Below are 22400 nucleotides of genomic sequence, written 5' to 3'. Positions count from 1 at the left end.
TATAGAAGTGTGCTCTGGTTGTTCTATTTACTTTCCTTTCTTCCTTGAGGGGAAGAGAAGGGGGTGGGGGGAAAAGAACAAACATCAGACGTTCGATGGATGCAGTAGGTTAACAGCAACTAATGTATCCCTGTATGACTAATGAGTAAAACAATGAGCTAATTGTATTGTAAGTATAAAGTATCAAAGTTAATTTCCAAAGTCATCCAACAAATTTCTGAATCAATTTGGTACAGATCTACATACCAAGAAGCCGTGTCAAAACTTCTGGAGCCACTGACCAGCCGACACAAGCAGCGGTAAACACAAGACTCCTATCCAAATGCCTCAACGGCTATGAATTTCTAAACTATGCCAAGGATGACATAACATCTATGGCACTTCCTAGTGGCCAAGCCGCTTCCACAAACGAATTTCTGAATGGTACTTGCTTTACCAATGTCATCTTTTGTGATGGTTTTAGGCCAAAACCATCGACGAGTAACGTGTATTGATAGACAAGGTCCATACAAAGGAAAGGCAGATTGCCATCTTCAACATTTGGGTATTTAGATTTCCCTTCTTCAATCTTGGTGCCACAAGCACGCACAGCAGCTTCCTTAAAATCTGAAGGGCGTACAGTGACAACTGGCTCCTTTGAATTTATAAAACCAGCCTGCAGAAACCAGTAGTTGGGGTTAATATACCAAGATCAGAATTTTTGTACTGAAATAGTAGTTGGGGTTTATATCAAATAGCAGTAACTGAATTATACTATACCTCAGCCGCTCTATCAAAGAAAAACGAAGCAACAAACAGATTCTTCTGTCCATCACCCCCGCCACCACTCCATACACCGCCAAAAGAGCATTTCATGTGTGTACATGTTTCATTGACTTTCAGAGCCTTTGCCACAAATGATTTGCAAGAATCCACATCCGCACCTGATGGAGAAGTCGATACTTCATAACCAACTCCTCCATACTTGTAAGAACCTAGAAACAGCAAAAAATTGTAATGTCTATTACATGCAATGATAAGTAAATCTTCAAGATCCAAGAACAGGTTCAGTTAGAAACTTAGAATTTCCAAAAAATAAAAAAAATGGCTTCCTATCTCTCGTAATTCATTTGGTTGAAAAAATGATCTGATATGTAAGAATCATCGCTGACTCACCCAAAATCACCAAAACAAAGGATCCTTCAAGTATTAGGGGAATACATTTTAATCGTAACAAAGACACGTAATGTACAAATAACAAATATAAATAGATATCATGTTCATTGATTTAGATAAACACTAGAATAGATCCCGTGCACGCACGGATTTTGATAAATTTTTTTACAAATTATTTAACGAATTATCTCCCAAACTATTGCACAGTTATAACATTTTTAACATACTCGTTTAAATTTATTCATCTAATGTGCATATTTAAAATGGTAATATGGTAATTTGAGCAAAATATTGAGTGATATATTTTTCATTATTAATATAGCGATTTGAATAAATATTAACAATTTAGAATAATTATTATTACGTCGTATCTATTATTGCCATAGTTTATAAACTAAAATTTGTTTCCATAAATAAATAGTTTATAAAAAAGAAAGAAAATAAAATAAAATAAAACCGATACACTTTTTTGGGAAAGTGGTTTTTGGCGGGGAAAAATCGCACCAGGAATTGACACGTGTCATTCCTGGTGTCTCTTTTAGTATATAGTAATAGATTATGACACCTAGAATGGAATGTGAACTGAACAAACGAATAAATACTGATACAAGCAACCCAAAGCCTCTCAAGAGGATCCCAGATATGGCAGTGTAGCACACAGCAGAAGGAAAAACAAAAGGGCTTTTGATAGATCTATTGTTAAGAAATTAACTACTTGATGGTTAGAAGGAATAATTTAGATACCATGAAAAAGAATATACTATCTCCGTTGCTTTTTATTGGTTACATGTCCTACTTTTGTCCGTTCCTTTTCATTGGTTACACTTCTACTTTTTCCCTATTTTGGCAAACCTTTTCTTACAGAAATCCCACTTACACAATCTCTTTCTCACTTCTCCTTAAATACCCCATTATCACACTCTATTTCCTATTTTTTCTTACGCATGCACCACTTTTTACACTCACTCTCCTACCGTTTTTTGTTGCTTCAATAATGGTAACCATCATTTTCGAACAGAGCTAGCATATAACAATCACACAGTGCCATCTATGAAGCACCAGTCTACGAGCAACCATAAACATGCAAATATGCAACTGATGTGTAGAATGGAAAAAGAATCAGACCATTAACTACTTTGGAACATAAAAGCAATAAAGCACTACAATAAAGATGTTTCAAAACCATCCGAATGAATATGATGTGCAATGTTTTAATGGGCAGTAACAGGAAGAGCAATGGGTATGAAAGCAGAAAATGAAGGAGATGATACCATTATAGCCTTCCAATATGCATGGATTTCCAGAATTCCCAACTGCCTTTATAATCTCAGCACGAGCTGCTAGTAAACCATAATGCAAGTAACTGAAAAACAGACACCTCGATGAGCTTGAAAGTAATTACAGCAGAACTATAATAAGAAGTTCATTTACTTGCCAACGTATTGATACAAAAACAAGGAGTGAAAGACAAGCACAGAAAGCACTTTCTGAGAAGAGATGGGCAAACCTGTGCACATATAGGTGATATTTTTTTCCCTTCAGATACATATCCCTCACATATGCCTCCTCACCATTTGATATCTTTGGAGCTTTTGCAGCATCACTCTCAGAAACAGCATATGCCATTTGAACAGATCCGCCTCCAAGATCAACTACTCCCACTGTATCAGAGTATTCCTTACCCAACTTTCCTAGAAGATAGTTTACGGTCACCTACACACAAATGAAGAAAGCCAGATGAATCTCCAGATATTTGACATAAAGATTCTAAATGCCGAAACAACTAGAACCAGAGACAAACATAAAACAGCGGAAGAGAGGAGAAAAGAGCAAGAAAAGAAGTTTAAGAAAACACAGGACGGATACCACATACCCACTGAAAAGCACCTTCCTGTGTTCCATCCAAGACAGTGACCCAATCTGATTCTGATTTCAGATCACTTTTATCCTTGAGCAGGTCCCTGACCTGTGTAGAATAAGTTACCAACGTCAATTAGAAGGAAAAAGAAGCATCCTTCCGTCAACTTCTTGACAATAACAAAGAAAACCTCCCATCTTGCAACCGGGTACACCGGTGACCAAGGGTATATTCTGCTCATTTAACCATGTTTTGAACATTTAGAAAGTCTCAAATGAGCAAAAAATAATACCTTTGGGTACACACAAGACAGATTTTTAAATCAATGTAACCAACAAAGAGAAGCAGCAATTTTTTTTTTATCATCCGTGAAAAGAGGGTCAAAGGTCAATAATAACATACTGCTTGTAATATTCTTTCGGGCGTATCACCATCCAGTTGCCTCAAACCTGCAGTTGCCTACAAGAGAATAACTCAATTTTCAGAAGAAGAAAAAAATCAAATAACAATTTGTTGGACAATTAACCATTCAGGGAAGAAGAACCACCAAGTAAACAACTCACCCCAACTTTAACTGGAGTTTTCGCAAGCAAGTTCTTGGGAACAACAGCTTCGGCTTTCTCTAGGAGAGAAACTAGTGAATTAGCAGCATCCTGAGGGTTGCTCGCATAGGCACTTAGACCTGGTTTTTTCTATAAAGCGAAAATGAAAAGAAATTACATGAAAATTGCAAGTATCACATTTCTGCTCACTCAAATGCTGAAGCTTGGCAAAATAAAGTAGACGCATGAAACTTAATTTAATTTAGACTTTAAGACACATTATCTACCAGCTATAAAGAATCCAACCATTACACAACAACAAAATGAAGAACAAAATGGAGCAGGAAACCCACTACATAGAAATCGAATACTAATCCAATCAGTAATAGTTTGCAAGCTTGGCAAAGGTGGGGGATAAGCTGATAGTAGCACAACTAGATTTCAACACAGGAGTAAATTCTAACCCGATAGAATTCTTCAGAACAAATGCAAACGAAAAGAACAATTTCAAATCACTAGGTGAAGGATGATGTCTTTCAATTTTGTTTTCCAAGCCAACCTCAAACTCCAATCGAAAAATCCTGAAGTCAATCGATCACTAACTTGCCCGATAGTCGAAAATTTGTCCATTCTTAAACCACATCAAAGACAACCCAAAAATTTATCTACTGTACAATGCACCTTACCTATCTCCATAATATCAGTCCATAAGAAATCATAATCATGGCAAAAACTTCAAACCAAATCACCAAGCCCAACCCCAGTAACGGAAATGCAAATTCACAACCGAAAATTATCACCATTACCTAATAGATCAATAAATTAAATAGATCATAAACAAACCCAAAACACTCCCTAACAGTACATAAGCAAAATTCAGAAAGTTTGACAAATACCCACAAAATCAAAGCTAAATTCAAATCAAAGCATTTATAATCAAACCCCCCAAAACACTCCAAAATCAGTATAAACCAGAATTCAGAAAAGTAAAATAGAATTAACAAATACCAACAAAATCCAAATGAGAATCCAAAAAAAGAGAAAAACAATTCTCACCTGAACAAAGAGCTCGAGCTCATTTCCAATCGGAACAAGATCCAAATTCTTATCAAAACAAAAAACATGAACCCTACTCCCAGAACTCCCAGCATCAAAGATCACAGCATATCTATTACCATTACTATCAAGTAATCCCGTTTTCATCTTCCTAGGAGAGAACCCTTCATCAGTGGGACCCGGCATCATGTAAAGAACAAACGAGATCAGCAAAAGCGGCAATGTAATCAAAAGAATAACCCCGCGAAAACGGTAAATCTTGTCGGAAAACGACTCTTGTTGGTACTTGTTTCTCTTAAGCATTTTGTCGAAAGAGTGATGTGCGTCTTGTGAATGGGGTGGATCAGATAATGCTGGTGATTGTGTTGATGATGAAACCCCAACTGGGTTTGATGATGATGATAATGGCGGTGGTTGATTCTCCGAGAAAAGCTCCGCCGACGACGGCGATCTGTACCTGATCTGCCCGTTTACGCCACCCGACGACTCCAGTTCTTCGGATTTGGGATGAATAGGAATTATTCTGTTGAGAGTTTGGGTGATTTGATTCAATGTGTAATCTAATTTTTTTGGGTTTTTTTTGATTGAATTCTCTTCACTCTTTGGTGAAGAGATTTATGAGGGATGATGAAAAATGAATCAAAAATTGGAATTTTCAATTTTTTGATATTTCAGGTGTTTATATAGTACTGGTTTTTTAGTGTTTGTATGGACGAAAAGCAGGGGAACTTTGTCGGGGGAAGGGAATTGTAAGGGGCAAGTCAACAAACTTGATGTTGCAAATCACACTTGTTAATGAAAAATTAAGGGAAATTGATCTTATAATATCACCATTTTTTTTATAATTGATAATACTAATGTTGTCTTTATTTAGAAATAATTGGCTAATGAAAGAATGTTTGTTAATTTTATTTATGTATGTAGAGGGTAACATTGTCACGTGGTGTTACTGTGACAGGAAAAACTTCCTTGTAATAGCTTGCATATTCTAATTGATATTAATCTCTTTAACCATTTTTATAGTTGTGTAGTGAGCAAGAGCCTCCTATTGAGGTTTGAATGTTTGATCGCGCAAACTTTGTCACTAGGCCAAATTTCATTTGGTTTTGACTCGATTCGATATATTGCAACTTTTAAGATTGAAGATGAGAATCGTGTATCAACCTCAAATGATTTAGGCAAGATAAATGGTAAGCAGCTAATGAGCAAATGCATTGTGATTAAAGTCAATAGATTGTGAGTGTAAAAGCCCTTTGGTTAGCAAGGGATAAAGGGGAAAAGCACATTTTAGAATAAAATAGTTTATTGTCTAGATTTTCCTTTGCTTGCTTTGCATCTCTTCTTATCAAAAATAAAAATAAAAATAAATGTAATGTTAATAGCATGATTGAAGGAGTAATATGGTGTTTTACATGAATGCATGTGTTATTTGCCTACAAGTTGCACGTTTTTATGCTTCCAAGTTACAACACAGTATTTTTCCTCCTTTCAAGAGTATGTGCAATAAGCTTCGTAATTTTTCGAGACAAGCTGCTTGGTTGAAGGTTGAGAAAGCATCATCTTTGTCTAAGCAGTTGCGCGCACACAATACACATAATGAGCCTGCTTAAGCTTTAGCATGAAGTAAATGATTCTGCTATGAAAAAAGACTTTGTTGCTTCTTGTTGTATTGCAATTAGCTTGGCCCATAATAAAGCTGTTACAGCTAAAAATATCTTGGCTGAATTTGTCTTTTGCGTTTGTTCTTGCTGTCAAGAAATTAAGGTCAAGTCTGAGATAAAAACCTGAAACACTAGAATCTAATTGCACAAATGCACAATTTCATGTTTAACATCTTACCAAATACTACACACCTATGAATATTCATAATTTGGATAATATGTAGTATCATATTACCATTGAAGAAGATGAAAATCAAGAAATGTGGTTAAATACCACATTAATTTATAAACAACTAATTTCATTCGAAACTACTCTGCTTTCCTGTTCTTTGGAGCTTTCTTCTGCTTTTTAGGTAGTGGGTAGATGAATCGGAACACCCAAGCAGCCCCAATTGCACCAATGAAGGGACAGATCCAGTAAACATATAACTGATCCCATGTATTATGCTGTTTTCTAATGTATGCCCATCCAAACGCCTGCAAGAACAACAAAAGACGCAATTAGTTTTTATACTAGGCAGTAATTCTGTCAGAGAAACAAATTGTTGAAAAAATTATCTCCTTTATTTTAACGTCTAAACCATATAGCCTTCAGAACATGCAGACCAAACTACGGAGTCTTAGATGGAAGACATTAAAGGACAAAGTATTCATATTCATGGCACATAACCGTAGGCCCGTAGCATAGCATGCCTAAATTTGCTCCATCAATGCCATAAACAATACCTAATGGCCATTGGCCATTGGCCAGTTGCATGTGCAACAACATCAACGTAATCCATTAAGGTTTGTGCTTAATTTAAAGGTTATAGCTGATTCAAAAAAAAAATTGGAATACTGTTGATTTACCAAATAGAATTGCAACAGCAAAAGTAGACCAAATCAGTAAAGCGGTACTACTCATATACAGGAAGTGTCTGGCCACTATATTACTAATAGCACTTTTCTACTGTTTGAACCAAATTTAATTCATATTTCCTCAAATATTGTTGGGCACATAGGTCTAATACGAAGCATAAATGATAAATCACAAGGTCCTCATTTCTGCTGTTATCCCTTTCATATGGTCTCTTTTAAGGGGTGTTTATAATATACATCACTGATGTATGTACTTCTCCACTGTGCCATGTTAAGTATTTTAATCCTTCTTTTCGGAAAAGAGGAGAAACAAGAATCAGCAGTCCTGTTGCGTAAATTGGTAACTACTCTCACTTGGTGAACAGCATATTCTAAATGGAGAAAGAAACAAAAATAGAAAGGGCGGTGACGCCAAAGAAACGGAAGAAGATATAAATGGAAATCTGGTCACTGTTCCTAGTTTAATTGGTCCTTCAGGACATAAAAACCCTGTTTTGAACCTGCATTGTTAAACCAAATTTCAAGACAAACCCTAATCCAGAGTATGATTGAAGAGCTATTGTAAATGTGTGAGTTAGTAACATTATAGTAGATGAAACGACTTAAATATATTGTTGCACATAACCAGCAACTGGAGACATGTTTTTAAGCAACTGAAAGGATTTAGCTTAGGGGAGTTAGAACAGATATGTCAATAGTAATTCAGCAAAAATATACTCACATTAGCAGGATTCATTGAAGGACCGGTATAACTGGAGCCAGCAATAACCAAAGTCACAGTAGCCATGGCAAGCAGCCAGGTCTTCACAAACATACCACCTGGAATCCTGATGATAATGATGAGGACAGCCAATGTTATAAGAAAAGTCAATACCCCTTCTGCCATGGCTGCAGTATGCAGGTCCACTTTAATAGAAGGTCCTCCCAACATGTGTTTGTACTGACTTGGCATCACTTCCGAGATTGCTATTGCACCGGCAACAGCACCAGCAGCCTGCCAAAAGACAAGTTCATATCTTCAGAAACAATCAGTAAAATTTGATGGATTTATCCCCAACTACCAGTTTCCTCTTAACTCTATTTTTCTTTTCAACAAAACTTCGTTGCACAGAGAATGTGAGTCATGTGACTACTAGCATAGTCAATATGTAGCAAACTAGCATAGTCAAAGAAAAGCCAATAGGTGACTTTAAACGCTTAACTAACATTGGAATTTTTGCACAATTATGGAGTCGTATTAGGAAGAATATAAATAAAATTCTTACAAAATATTTGACTGAGTTAAATGTCAGAACATTGAGAAACTGATACATCAGGCACATCTAATTTTAGGAAAACTACACATCCAATTAAAGAGAAGTAAAAACTCACTATTTCGTACTATTTAGTAGTGCGTAATTGCGCATACGTGGCTGAAGCAAGACAAATAGATAATTAAAAACCAGTCAGATGAAAGGTGTTGACCACTGATGTTTTAGTAAAATCAAGCAAAGATGATGAATTGCACCCATTGATGTAGCTAAACCTAGCAGGCTGACAATGTTTCATTTCATATCATGTACGTTAAAAAGAAGTCGAGAACCAAATATCGAGAGATCACCATGATTAGCATAAAAAACAAATCATAAGCATAAACTTTCCAGAAGAAAAAGAATTCAGTTACTGCCTTACTGCCCTACATTCATTTTAGACCAAAGTGTTTGGCCCATATTACTAGTCCCACACCTACCTCAAAACATTGAGGACATCTCAAATCGCAATTTCTCGCATTTAAACATTTCTTTGTAAACAGCCTCACCATAAAGATAAGTCAACTATATCAAACATGATCTCCGATCTAGATGAAACCAAAACACCACCACCAGGCACCACCTGCGTAAAACTCTTGGCAGAATTGTAACACAGGCTACGTCCAAAAATACTAGCTTAGCCAGTAAAGTCTTGGCGGCGTTTTCTTTAAGAGATCAAGTTAAACTTTCAAGTCAACTTTATCAGTCAAATTTCCATCTTAACTGAAACTATCACCTTAGCATATAGAACTATAACTACAATTAAGCTTAGCCAATAAATTGTCGAAGATATCCAATTATTATCACAGCATTGCATATAATTAATTCATTTAACAAAAAAAATAAGCTTAACATTTTAGGAATCATTTATCATTAATTCAGCCTTCCAAATTCAACACTTAAGCATTGATCATTATATAACTCGACATTTTAGCATTAATAATGAATTACGCAAAATTGCTCAGGAATCAAGACTTTTAAGCATCAAATTAAACAAAATTATTCACAAACAATCAAAATCGACCTGAGCAGGGAAGCGGAGAGCCAACGAGAGGAGAGAATCGCCACTAAGGCCAGCAGCATAAAAGGCAGCAGTTCCAGTAGGATTAAAGCTAGCGCCACCGAGGAGTTGGCCGACGAAGGTGTAAGTAAACACTAGAGTAGCGACGATTGAGGTGGTGATAACTAGGGTTAAAGGGCCTTGAACTCCAAGAGCATTAGAGATTAGGTAGGTGAAAAGACCGATGGTTGACGCCGAGAACACCCACATGGCGGTCAGTACGGCGTCTCCAATCGCCAGCTTAATCGCCGCCGTGGTCGACGCCATTGTTACTAACTTCGAAGGTACTTTCTCTCTCCTACTTTTTGGTTTTTGATCGGATTTGCAGGTGTCAACGGGTAATTGGGTAAGGGTAGAAGGAGGAGTGTGACGAACCTAATTATAGCCATTTTAGCTTTTATTTAATAAATGGAGAGCCGTCAATTCGTCATCATACTTGTTTAGAGTGTGTTTGTTGATATTTTGGTGCACCTCGTGGATTTCATGTTAAAAATAAACAAATCTCTACCTGCAAATTACGCTACGTAGTCCAGCATAAACTTTATCTTCACTGTTTTATCGGAGAGAAGTTACTCTGTGTGTTGGAGACCAGCATTCTGTCACATTTTCAACAATTTAGGAATGTTAAGGACGTCAATTAATGAGGTTGTCTAGGTCGCCGGTCACCAACGACAAAATCATCCATATCCATTCTTTAAAAAAAAAATGAAAAGATAGCCCACCCTTAAATAATGTGTACAAATATTGATAACTTGTTATATAATAATATAAGTATTGTCATTGTTGTATAAATATTGTCATTGTTGTATTAAAATACTGTCATTGTTGTATTAATTACTGTCATTTTTATCCATACTTTGTATTTTGTTTGATTTTTCAACGCATTGAGTGAAAGTAGCATTTTACCAATGTATATGGATGACTTTATCGCCGGTGACCAGCGGCCTAGACAACTTCTCAATTGGTATCTAATAATGGGTATGTTACAAAATATTATTAGGTTTTATTAAAGTATATTACTTCTGTTTCATTACATTATTTGTATGGGCAGTATGCTGGGAAATTTTAGATTTTCATCCCCATTTCAGTTAGCATTTAGGCCCTGTTTAGTTCACCTTATTTCAGATTTAATCAGATCAGACCAGACCAGATCAGATCAGAAAAAATAAGTTCAGATCAGAAAAAATAAGTTCAGATCAGACCAGACCATATTGTATATGTTTATATCGTTGTTATTATATTTAATATTTTATTACTATTATTTCTGATATGTACAAATCATGTCTAGATCAGAACCGATCTGTACAGATTATATCCAGATCAGAACTTATATGTCTAGATCAGAACTTATATGTCTAGATCATAACCGATCCATCTAGATTATGTATAGGTCTATTTAATATAAGAAATAGTTAAATCATGAACAAAGTCAAATAAATAATAACAATATTATAAATTTGTGTAACATTTATTTTACACGTAAGTGGTTTAATATTAATAAATGTAGATTTTTGTTTAAACTTAATTTTGAAGAATCAGATCAGATCAGACTAGACCAGATCAGATCAAATCGGACCAGATCAAATCAGACCAGATTAGATCAGAAAAAATAAGTTCAGATTAGATTAGATCAGAAAAAATAAATTCAGACCAGACCATATCAGACCAGACCATATCAGGAGAAATAAGGTGAACTAAACATGGCCTTACTCCGATAGTCTTACGTTTTTTTCTTCTTTTTTTGCTGGGGTGCAAACTCCTATAGTCTATGTTGTTGTAATTGAAAAACTTGTGAAGGGCCTTCAAACGACAAAAGAAAGAGTAGAAGTCTTGGAAGTAATGAGGAGGACTGGAGGAGGGAGGGTCCTTCAATTTCACAAATTCTTATTTACAAGTGTTGTACAATAAATATTGTACACCAGAGTAAAAGTTAACTCAAAATGTTTAAAAGTTAAACTTATATGTGTAAAAATTATCCATTTTTTAGTGATAAATTTTTTCATTTTAATAAAACTTATTTCTTCAAAATCATAATAATGTATTAAATTAATCATTTAACTCTTTAAAAGGTTTATCTATCAACGTCGTTTTTTTAACTAATATAAAAGTTAATCAAAACTAGGTTAAAGTTACAAAAAAATGGGTAAAAGTTATCTTGGTATACAATAAATTTATTGTACACCTAGTGCGCGTAAGACCTTTTGCTTCAATTTAGATGGCTACATTTTAAAACAAAGATATTATCAAGCGTCAAAGTGTGCCACGTGAAATTTTAATTACACGATATGCATCCTACCTCACTTTATTATTTTTACTTTGTGTATCATTAGATTTATACTCCCTCCGTATTTATTTAAGAGATACACTTGACCGGACACGGGTATTAAGAAAAAGAATTGAATGAAATAAAGTAATAAAACAAGTGGGGTTGAGTAGATATTTTAATAAGAAAAACAAGTAGGGACCATGTCATTTTAGGGAGTGTAGGGTGGGGGTGGGGTGTAAATATATTATTTAATTAGATTGTGGGGTTGATAAGTTACTAAACATGGCAATTGTATCTCTTAAATAAATACGGCCGGAAAAGGCAAGTGTATCCCTTAAATAAATACAGAGTGAAAGAGTACTTTAAAATAGGGCCATTAATAACATGGTTTGATGAGTACGAGTATCATACAAGAAAACTAAAATGAATTTAGAATTGGTGTAGATTGGTTTTGGATCCTCTAGAGTTTTAATAAAACTCTACAAGGTAGAGTTTGAGTAATAACAATCATCGATTGAAAAATCAATGGCTCATTTATTATATTTCTAAAATTCCCCCTATTTTTTCTCATCAATATCCATTCCCTGATTTTCCTCTCCCAATAATATGAGTCATTGATTTTAAAATAAATGGTTTAGATACAACTCTACCTTGTAGAGTTTTATTAAAAGTCTAGAAGATCCGAACTCGTGTAAATTGTATAAACTGTATACTATATTACTTAATTTTTTTACTGTCCCTACTCGCAAAACTGTTTAAGATCACAATTGAGGTACTGTTAGTTAAGCAATGGTGGATTTCCAGTTGTATTAGTTGGTTTTCTTTGTATTAGTTGGTTTTCTCTTGTACTCCGTATTATTATGTGTTAAACCAAAAGGGGGCATCGGGCTACTTTTAAGATCCAGCCTCGATAAATGGTATCAAAATCTGGTAGCTGATCATATGGACAGACTGGCAGACGCAACTTTAATTCGTCATACATCCCTTTAATTAATTAAAAGAAGAAAAAAAGTTGGAGAATGATACGGAGTACTCCTTATTTTGTACAGTATCTTAATGGAGTATTCTTTTAGGTGTTTTTATTACAGTACGATTTACGACGATGGACCATGTGCACCGATTAACAAACTATCTCCCACGGCCGCCACTACTCTCTCTCTTTTCTTTTTTTTCTTTTTTTTCTTTTTGTGTGTTAGTACCCGATTCACCTTTAAAGCTAATTCGGATTCAGGGTGAGTTCTGAATTGATAGGTTCTAGTCTCCTCCCAATTATGGTTGCGCGGAATCGAACACGGGGTTCTCCCTATCAAGTACAGTCTCAATCATCACTGAACTAACAGGCAATTGTCTAGCCGCCACTACTCTTTAACAAACCACGATTTTAAGGTAAGGGCAAAAGGCCAGATAAAGATTCAGAACGATTTATATGGGTTCATAAATCATAAATACAACTGGTTGTCCCTTGCTTATTTTAAGCGGTAGTATAAAAATTGTCCAAGATTTAAGAGCGGGGTAAAGATAAGAGGATCCACATCCCAAAACATCATCACTAGGTGAAATCAAATTAGTTTGTTGAATTGTACACTCGTATGAATAGCCGAATGTACAATGCACTCAAAATTTAAGGCATTTTTATGTTCATTGATGATCCATATCACATTTTCTCAGATATAAGAGATTGCATTTAATATGTTCTATAGTACATCAACTGTAATACAACTGAAGTTACAAACTGAATTAAGGCACAGAGCCTAAGCCCATAGACTAACAATTGTTCAAGAATATTTGGTTTGGTGTAAAATATTTACATGAAAAATTATTATAGAACGTGTGTAAAAATTCCAATAACTCTCAAATAGTGTAAACATTTTCCATTTGAAATGAAGAAAACCCATTTTTCCAATCTTCCTCCTTACCTTCATCTTCTCTATTTTCATAAACCTCACACGTCTACCCTCATTTTTTCTTTTTCCTATAATTCTTTAATAAGGAACCAAACAAAAGAACCCTAGTTTGGAGTTGTATTTTTTTCATAGGAAAATCACTTTTTACTAAAAACACTTTCGGCCATGCCAAACGAAACCCAGTCAAGCTTGAGGAGATAGTTAAAATATCAATCCCTCCAGATACATTAGTTGTTCTACTTCTTTCGACAGTATAGAAATTTGTTCTAGTTTAAATTTTATGATGAGTTTGAGCACCTTTTTTGCATTTAATCCATTTTGAACATTTGGTGGATCTATAGGACGTTACATTCCCATCCTCCATTCAACCATCGCCTACAATTCGATCAATCTCTGCGTTTTGGCATATTTTTTTTATTGCCGATTAAGTGGTCTACTCAATTGGTTTGACTAACTATTTGTATTAGATTATTGAATTATTCTCCCATGAGCTATAGTTCGTTGGTCCACTTATTAACCCCTATTAGCCGAGCCAGAACCCACCTCTGATTAACCCAACTACATATTGATTTTGCGAAAATAATTAAAGGTCGCAACATGCGACCTTTAAGCTGTGTCACAATGATGACATGCTGTGCTCACGTGGAAATTAAAATATTTAACATATATATCCTATTATACATGTTTCAAAAAATGGTAGAAAAACTCAATATTCTAATTTCTTTCCTTTTTTTTTATCGACTACTTTATTTACGTATTTTCATAGTAAAAATATTGCATTGATAGTAAAAATATGATGATGACTCATAGCCTATGTGTCGCCTATATGTATCAATTAAATTTCGACATGTAATATTACGACACCTAAATGTTGTCGCAACTTGCGACCTTTATCATCACTCTTGATTTTGATCCGTACAATTCTATAAACAAAAAGTTATCCGGTGGTGACGATAAATTAGTACAGTACTAATTTTGACCAATCACTTATCAAATAAACATTCCAACTAAAGATGATACTAATATAGTTTACATAAACTAAACTACTGTTTTTCACCAAAATTTATGGGATTGTATTATATCTTGCATCAAAACACAGTAATTTTGCTACTAGAGGTTATGTTACGCATCCGACTCAACTATTTTACGAAAATTTTGCATGATTTTAGCCTAAAATGAAGTGCCTATATGTTCGGAGTGTCGAATTAGGTGGAGTAATATATAGACTAGAAGCAATCAAGTAAATGAAGTAGAGTACATTCACAAGGAGTAGGAGTATTAAATTCATTAATTAAAAAGTCTGGAGATATATTACCTGGGCAGGAAAGCGAAGGGCCATGGACAAAAGAGTATCCTCACCGATACCGGCAGTATACATGGCGGCGTTAGCAGTGGGATTAAAGCTAGCCCCACCAAGCACCACCGCCATACTATCACAAAATACTATGTGAACCATTATAACAGCGGCGAAGATGGCGTGGATCAAGTGACTTTCCTTCTCCACCCCAAAAGCCGTCGCCGCGATCGAGGTGGCGACACCGAGTGTCGGAGCCGTAAACATCCATCCGAAGGACATAATTGCGTCTCCTACGGCTGCCTTCGCCATTTGCCCAACCCCTTTTGCCATATTTGATTTCAGTAAAGTTTAATTTTGTGGATTTTGATTTTTTTGGAGGGGGTTTCTTTTAAACGGTTTTTGGGTGTTGATTTGCTGGTGGTATGATTTTGTTTATATTTTGTTTGGGAAATGGGGATGGAGATAAAATTGGGGATGGAAGAATGAGTCAGCCAATTTAAGGATGAGGGGAAAAGATTGATTTTTTTTGGTTTAAAAAAAAAATGTTCATTCGGATGTGATTTTGATAATAATCTTATTGGAGTATCATCAAGGAACCAAGAGTACAAAAGGAAATAGAGCATACACTTTTTCACATTGGCAAAACATAAAATGATAATACGGAGTAATAAAAGCTTGTTGGGTCATTTGGGTCACTTCAGAAAGTGGGTTCAATTTTTAAATCAACTAGGTTATGTCCGTCTAACGCACGGATGATACTATATAATTTGTTTTCTATGTTCTGACTAATTTATTAAAATATTTTTTTAACAAAATAAAATCATATAAAATTTTATTGTGGGTTATTGAAAAATTAGAGAATTTTATTATTTTTATTCGAATTATAAAGTGATTAGTGCAATCTTAAGTGTTTAGGGTTTCGACAAAAATACTTAAGTTGGACAAAAAAAAAACTTATCACGCCTTTATCAGGTAACTGTTTCTTTTAAATGCCCTGTTCGGCAAAATTAGCGGTAGCGGGTAGCGGTTAGCGGTTGAGTAGCGGGTAGCTGTTAAAGTAGCGAGTAGTGGTGAATAGTAGCGGGTAACGGTTAGCTGTCAAAGTAGCGGTAACTAATATGAGTGTTCGGTAAAAGTAGCGGTTGATATTATAAAAATAAAAATAAAAGCAAGAATATTATTTAAAACTTTATTATAAATTTGTCAAACGCTACCCGCTATCTTAAACGCTACTAATTTTAACGTTTGACAAAAGTTACCCAACCGCTACCTCAACCGCTAACCGCTACCTAAATCGCTACTTTACCAAACACTTACAAATTTTACAAGTAGCGTCTTGACTAGGTCTAAACGCTACCCGCTACCTCAAACGCTACCGCCGAACACGCCCAAAATTGAATGATATCCATAACTGTAACCATACCCGTACCCGCTACATAAAATGGAAGAAAATAATAATAAAAAAATGCTTGTTTGGGTACGAACATATAATAACACATTATTTTTTAAAAAACTATTGCATGTAGGATTGTAGGCTAAGAGTATAATTAGTTTTTTTTGAAAAAGGTTTATGAATATCAAAATACTATCTTGCTATAACGGAGTAGCAACTTACTACGTATATTATAAAAACAATAATATCATAAAAATTGTGATTTTACCATTACTAACATATATTTTTCAATTGGTATTATTATATTATGTAAGATTCTTGTCATAACACACATGAAATCGTAATTTTGAAAAGAAAAAAAGAGTAAGAAAAAAATAGAAAATTAGATATTTTAAAAGATTCTTTAATTCAAATTTTATTTTTTAAAATAATCTAGGACACACCAGGTGATGACACGTGTCATTCCTGGTGTGTCTTTTAATATATAGTATTGATTGATTGATTATTTCAATTTTTTGGTTACTTTATCGGATTTTTCATGAAATGATCATGAGGTTTGCGTTAATGCACCAAATACCCCTAATTTTTCTCGAATGCACCACATACCCCTAACGTTTAAAAAATAACATAAAATGCCCATAAAGCTAACGGACGTTAAGTCTTTGTTAGCGTGTGTTTACCCTTTTCCCTTAATAAATCATTTTATCTATTAGTTATAACATTAACCCTTAATTTAAGTAATTAAACCCAAAAAATAATCAATTAACCCAAAAAACATCAATTAACCCCAACACTTTGGTTGGGAAATTCTTCTTCACTTTTGTTGTTCTTCTTCTTCACTTCAATTCGCCATCATCTTCATCTTCGTCTTTCTCATCTCTCACCACCATGACAACCATTATAACCACTCAATCCCGTAATTAATCAACAATTACTCTTCCTATTACATACTTCATCAGAAAACCAAGTTGGAAAAAATTGTTACTTTTAAAACTCAATTTAGGGTACCTAAATAATTGAATTTACCTAAATAACTCAATTTTAAAAATACCTGAATAATTAAATTCAAGGAGGCGGACATGGAGGGCGAGGGCGGCGAGTCGCCCGCAAGGGTTTGACTTTCTAAGCGGCGAGGTTGTTGTTGGCTTTCGATATGGGTTGCTGCATTTGCCGACGACTCACCACTATCTGGGCTCATGTTTTGGCTTTTGATCTGGGCTCATGGTTGTGAAGTCGACTGTCATAGATCGGGGTGGTTGGCTTCGATATGGGCTCGTGGTTGTGAAGGCGACTTACGGCGGGTCGGCGGTGTTGGTTTGTCTGGGCGGCGAGCTAGAGAAATAATTCGGAGCTTGGGATGGTTGTGAGGAAGAGAGAGAAATGAACTGATCGAGAGACTGCCATGGGGGGAGAGGGGGGGCTTGGGGTGGTTGCGGATTTGGTGGTTCCGGTGGTGATTTTGGTGGCTCGATTTTTTAGGATTTCACTTGTGATATGATTATGATATATGATGGCGAGGAAGAGAAAATAATTTTTTACTGAAGGTTTGGAGATGGCAAAGAAGCCATATAAGCCATAGAAGGAGAAGAAAGGAAAGAGAGTTAAGAGACTGCCATGGAGAAAGAAAGATGAGCAAAGTAAATAAAAAATAGTAAAAAAAATAAAGAAAAATAAAAATAAGGAAAATAATAATAATGATGATAGGCTATGTTAACGGAAAATGTTCATTAAGGGCATTTTGTGTTATTTTTTAAAACGCCAGGGGTATTTGGTGCATTCGGGAAACATTAGGGGTATTTGGTGCATTCGGGAAACATTAGGGGTATTGGGTGCATTAACGCAAACCTCGATGTCATTTTATGAAAAATCCGCTACTTTATTTTATGATTTTGGGCAAAAAAAATTTTGGGTGTCAAGTCAAAATTGGTTACACTTGATTAATGTTGTTGAAACCTAGTCTAATTTGTGGTTTTCAAGATTAAAACTAGTCAATAAATTGGTTCATGTAATTCGATTGCGACGAACTCTATTTAGTTACGGTGAGTCCATTATATTAATCATGTATGATTCCATGTAGTACTAGTCTAGCCCTGGCCAAATGGCGGGCCGGGAAGAGTTTGGATAGGGTAGGTCCATAATAAAATTTACATCCAGATATTTAAGGTTGGGTCGGCCCAATTCGACAAACGAGAAAAGAAAAATTGTGTCCAAAATCCCATAGTTTTGGGCCAAAAATAGCAGAACTTTCGAGTCTGGCGAAATTATAACTAAAAATACATATTTTAGGCTTTTAGCCGCCAAAAATCCGTCAAATTTTTAAAAATCAGGTCGGACTCACCATTTTAACGCTGTAACAATAATGTTGATTTCTTTACCGTTCTCACCACTTTATTCCTTCAAAATAAAACTTTAACCCTTAGGTTTATAAGATCGAAGGTGAACTATATAAATGAATTTATCAAACGAGTTAATGGGGAGATTTTAGTAAAGAGTTTTTTTAACACTCAAACGTTGGGTGGTGAAACATAATAAACATAATCAAACATTGGGTAATAAAACATGGTTATATTGGAAGTCAATCTGTAAAGATGGTATCGATGATTTTATTTTTTACTATAACATTAATAATTATCCATACGACACGTACAATGATAAAATAGATCTGCAAACCACAAATGTAGAGAAAATACATAACTGTTACAATCACAACAATTAATATTATGCATCCTAAAGCCCAGCTCGTACTCCACCGCTTGTAGCTTGGCGCGAGTAGTGATTTTTGATGCTTTCGCATCTTTCCAAGTAGAGTCATTCGCAAACTGCGCGTGAATTGTTCCGATCGGCGAGTTGATGATACATCCTAAACCTGAATGAATCCAAATCACATTCCCAATTATTGAAACCCTAAAAATAAGATTCTCATTCACGGATGAGGATCAAGAACCTAGTAAAATCTAGGAACAATCCAAGAATAAAATGGGAACAAACCAACAGGCAAAAAACAAAGAAAGACAAACACGTGAAGGGAAAACAGTGAAAAAACAAGAAGAAGGGTTGAAAATAGTCTAATTTCTTATTTCCGGCCTGAACGGCCAAGAAAATTGAACCCCTAGAAGATGAGAGAGAAGGGAGAGAAAGAAGAGTATCGGTGATCTAGAAAAGTCAATATTAAGATGTTACCGATGAGAGTTTCCTAACAAATATATTAATTAAAAATCAACGAGTTGCTTGTGAGATTATCGATTCGAGTTAGAGATTGTTTAAGTCATGCTCATTAAGGTTTTGAATCGAGTTTGAGTCGAGCCAACTCGAGTCGAATTTTGACCGAGTGTTGATCGAGTCGAGTTCAAGTCGAGTTTTAACCGAGTGTTGACCGAGTCGAGTTCGAGTCGAGTTTTAACTAAGTGTTGATTTAGTCGTTGCCAGGGATGCTCAACTCAATTAGCACCCAGTAGGGGTGTAACAAGCTGAATCGATATGAGTACTGCCCTTGTTCATGTTCATATAACTTATGCGCGACGAGCTTTTAATCAAGTTTAAAATTATGTTCAAGCTTGGTTCGACGGCTTGCTAAGGAAAATTTGTGTCATGAACGTCTCGTTTATTAATTGAGTTGAATTAATTAGTGAGCTTTTTTTATATAACTTACTTTTAACTACTTTATTTTGTGGAGGTTAAAAGTAAAATACAAGTATGTGTTTTTTATTATATAATACTTCCTCCAGTCTTTATTAAATGACACAATTTTTTTGTCACGTTTGCCAATGCAATATTTCAACCATTAATACCTTTTATTATCAATGGTTAAAAATTATAAAAGTTTGATATTCTAAATCTATAGGATGAGACGATTATAAGAAGATCCCACATGACTATATTTTTTGTTAAGTATAAATCACAATTGATGGTCAAAGTATATTATATGAATAGTGCCAAAAATACAATTGTGTCATTTAAAAAAGAATGGAGGAAGTAAACAATTGTATATATGCTAGATTGGTGGTGCTCTAATGGTTAGCTTTTTCTAAAATAATACTTCGTAATAAATCTTTGTTCATGAACATAAATAAAAGAGTATGTTTATGTTCTCGCTCAACTTTTATTTAAGGAGCTTCAAATTGTAATCAGGATTCAAGACCATCCCATTTGTTAAATAAATGATCGTTATCCGAGATTTTGAGCCCAAATCCAAACATATTACCCCAACTCAATTGATTTATTATTACCTATTCCCGGTAAATTTTTGGTTGTACCCGGGTATAACCAAAGCTGGTTGTACCCCTTTCCAAAACGGGCGTGGTTTTGTGTTGTTTAAGATGAACATTAATATACTAGTATGGAAATGAACATCTATTATTTCGGAAATGAACATTTATTTATTTATTTGGAATGAACATTTATCTACTCATTCGAATATGAAAGTTTATATAATTGTTTGGCAATCCTCATTTATTCAACCAATTTAGAAATGAGCATTTATCTACTAATTGTTAAATGAGTATTTAATTATTTTAAAATGAACATCGTTATTGCATTACTACGTTATCACTTTGAACATTTTTTTTTTGAGGGAAACGTTATCACTTTGAACATATATTTGCACATATTGAGCAATTAAAACATGTTAAATGACATATTTTACCAAAAAATGAACATTTTAAGCATTACATATGTAAAATTCTACTTGAATTCAATATATTGGTAAAAATCATCCACTTATTTTTCTATATCTTCAATATTGAATCTTGTTTTTTATGTAGTCTCGAGTTCTTATACTTTTGAATGTCAGTATGAAGTGTGATTTGAATACAATATTTGACTTTCACGATTTCAATTTCCTCGTTGTTGTAGGCTGAAAATGAAAATAGTAAGTAATTTGATATGGTGATAAAAAATAATTTAAAAATGATCATTTACTGATTTGAAAACGATGACATGCAAATAAAACAGATAGGTTAAAAAGAAAGAACAAGGGTTTAAAAGATGCCCAGTAATAGAACAAAGAACAAAGAATACAAAATGTATGAACAAATAAAACAAAAAGTATGAACAATTTCAGTATGAACATTAACCAGATGATTATTATGAACAAACAAATAAACAAGAAAGAACAAAAGATTTAACAAAAAAGAACATAAAATTCCAGAAGAAAGAACAAACAGTAAAACAATTATGAATAATTTTATGATGAATTTTAAAAAACAACATGAAAGAACAAGCAATACAACAAGAAAGAACAAACAATATAGACGCTTGTAAAAACATAAAGATCAATGAAGAGCTTAATTTCAGTATGAACATTAACCCGATAATCATTATGAACAAACAAATAAATAAGAAAGAACAAACAATTCAACAAAAAAGAACATACAATATAAAAAAGAACATAAAATTCCATACGAAAGAACAAACAATACAACAATTATGAACAATTTTATGATGAACGTAAAAAATAACATGAAAGAACAAACAGTACAACAAGAAAGAACAAACAATACACACGCTCTAAATCACATAAAAATTGATGTGCAATAAAATGGAGAGAAAAAATGGAGATTCAACCAGAAATTTTTAAAATCACATAAAAATTGATGTGCGCACAAACGTAGAACATAAAAGGAAAAATCTACTGAGTTATCAAAGACATTCTTCTAATCAACATATAAATTCAATAAAAAAACACAAAAAATAAGAAAATTAAAAGCAAAAAAAAAGGAGAAAGGAGCGAAGAAGTTTACAGCTAGTGGCAACGACATAATTCTCGTGAAGGATAAGGGCGGCGCAAACGCAAGTGGATTCTCCGATTGACATTGTTATTCGAGATTAGAAAAAAAAATCACATACAAATGAGGAGAGAGAAACTTTTGGGGAGCGAGAAAACAAAAATATGAGCGTGTGATATTTGAAAAAATTATATGCAATTTTTTTGTTAAAAAGAAAGCACGTGATGTAGTTTTTTTTTAAATAAATTCCAGATGCGCGTCGTTTTTGGGAGTGGGGTGGGGGTACAACTACTAATGGATGTACCCGGATATAACAGTTAGGGGTAGAGCTGTCAAAA

General features: G+C 34.4%; 2 protein-coding genes across 3 annotated transcripts; both read right to left on the bottom strand.

The window, feature by feature from the left end:
* Nucleotides 1–146: 146 nt before the first annotated feature.
* On the bottom strand, nucleotides 147–5397 carry LOC110783954 (apyrase 2). The gene is made up of 8 exons (XM_021988358.2): nucleotides 4612–5397; nucleotides 3577–3705; nucleotides 3416–3472; nucleotides 3029–3121; nucleotides 2663–2868; nucleotides 2427–2518; nucleotides 760–974; nucleotides 147–655 (listed from the first exon to the last, which is right to left on the bottom strand). The coding sequence occupies exons 1-8, from the start codon at nucleotides 4912–4914 to the stop codon at nucleotides 350–352; spliced, it is 1401 nt and encodes a 466-aa protein (XP_021844050.1). The 5' UTR covers nucleotides 4915–5397; the 3' UTR covers nucleotides 147–349.
* A 986-nt stretch (nucleotides 5398–6383) lies between these two features.
* Nucleotides 6384–15546, bottom strand: LOC110783955 (aquaporin SIP1-2). 2 transcript variants are annotated; one of them, XM_021988360.2, is made up of 3 exons: nucleotides 14965–15546; nucleotides 7852–8124; nucleotides 6384–6749 (listed from the first exon to the last, which is right to left on the bottom strand). In XM_021988360.2, the coding sequence occupies exons 1-3, from the start codon at nucleotides 15274–15276 to the stop codon at nucleotides 6582–6584; spliced, it is 753 nt and encodes a 250-aa protein (XP_021844052.1). In that variant the 5' UTR covers nucleotides 15277–15546; the 3' UTR covers nucleotides 6384–6581. The 2 variants fall into 2 exon arrangements, with proteins under 2 accessions (XP_021844052.1, XP_021844053.1); XM_021988361.2 differs by lacking the exon at nucleotides 14965–15546 and adding an exon at nucleotides 9444–9874.
* Between the last annotated feature and the right edge of the window lie 6854 nt (nucleotides 15547–22400).

This window comes from Spinacia oleracea, chromosome 1, assembly GCF_020520425.1.
Source record: "Spinacia oleracea cultivar Varoflay chromosome 1, BTI_SOV_V1, whole genome shotgun sequence".
Taxonomy (NCBI): Eukaryota; Viridiplantae; Streptophyta; class Magnoliopsida; order Caryophyllales; family Amaranthaceae; genus Spinacia; species Spinacia oleracea.
The sequence above is the reverse complement of the archived record's forward strand: the minus strand, read 5'-3'. Positions and strand labels throughout refer to the sequence as shown.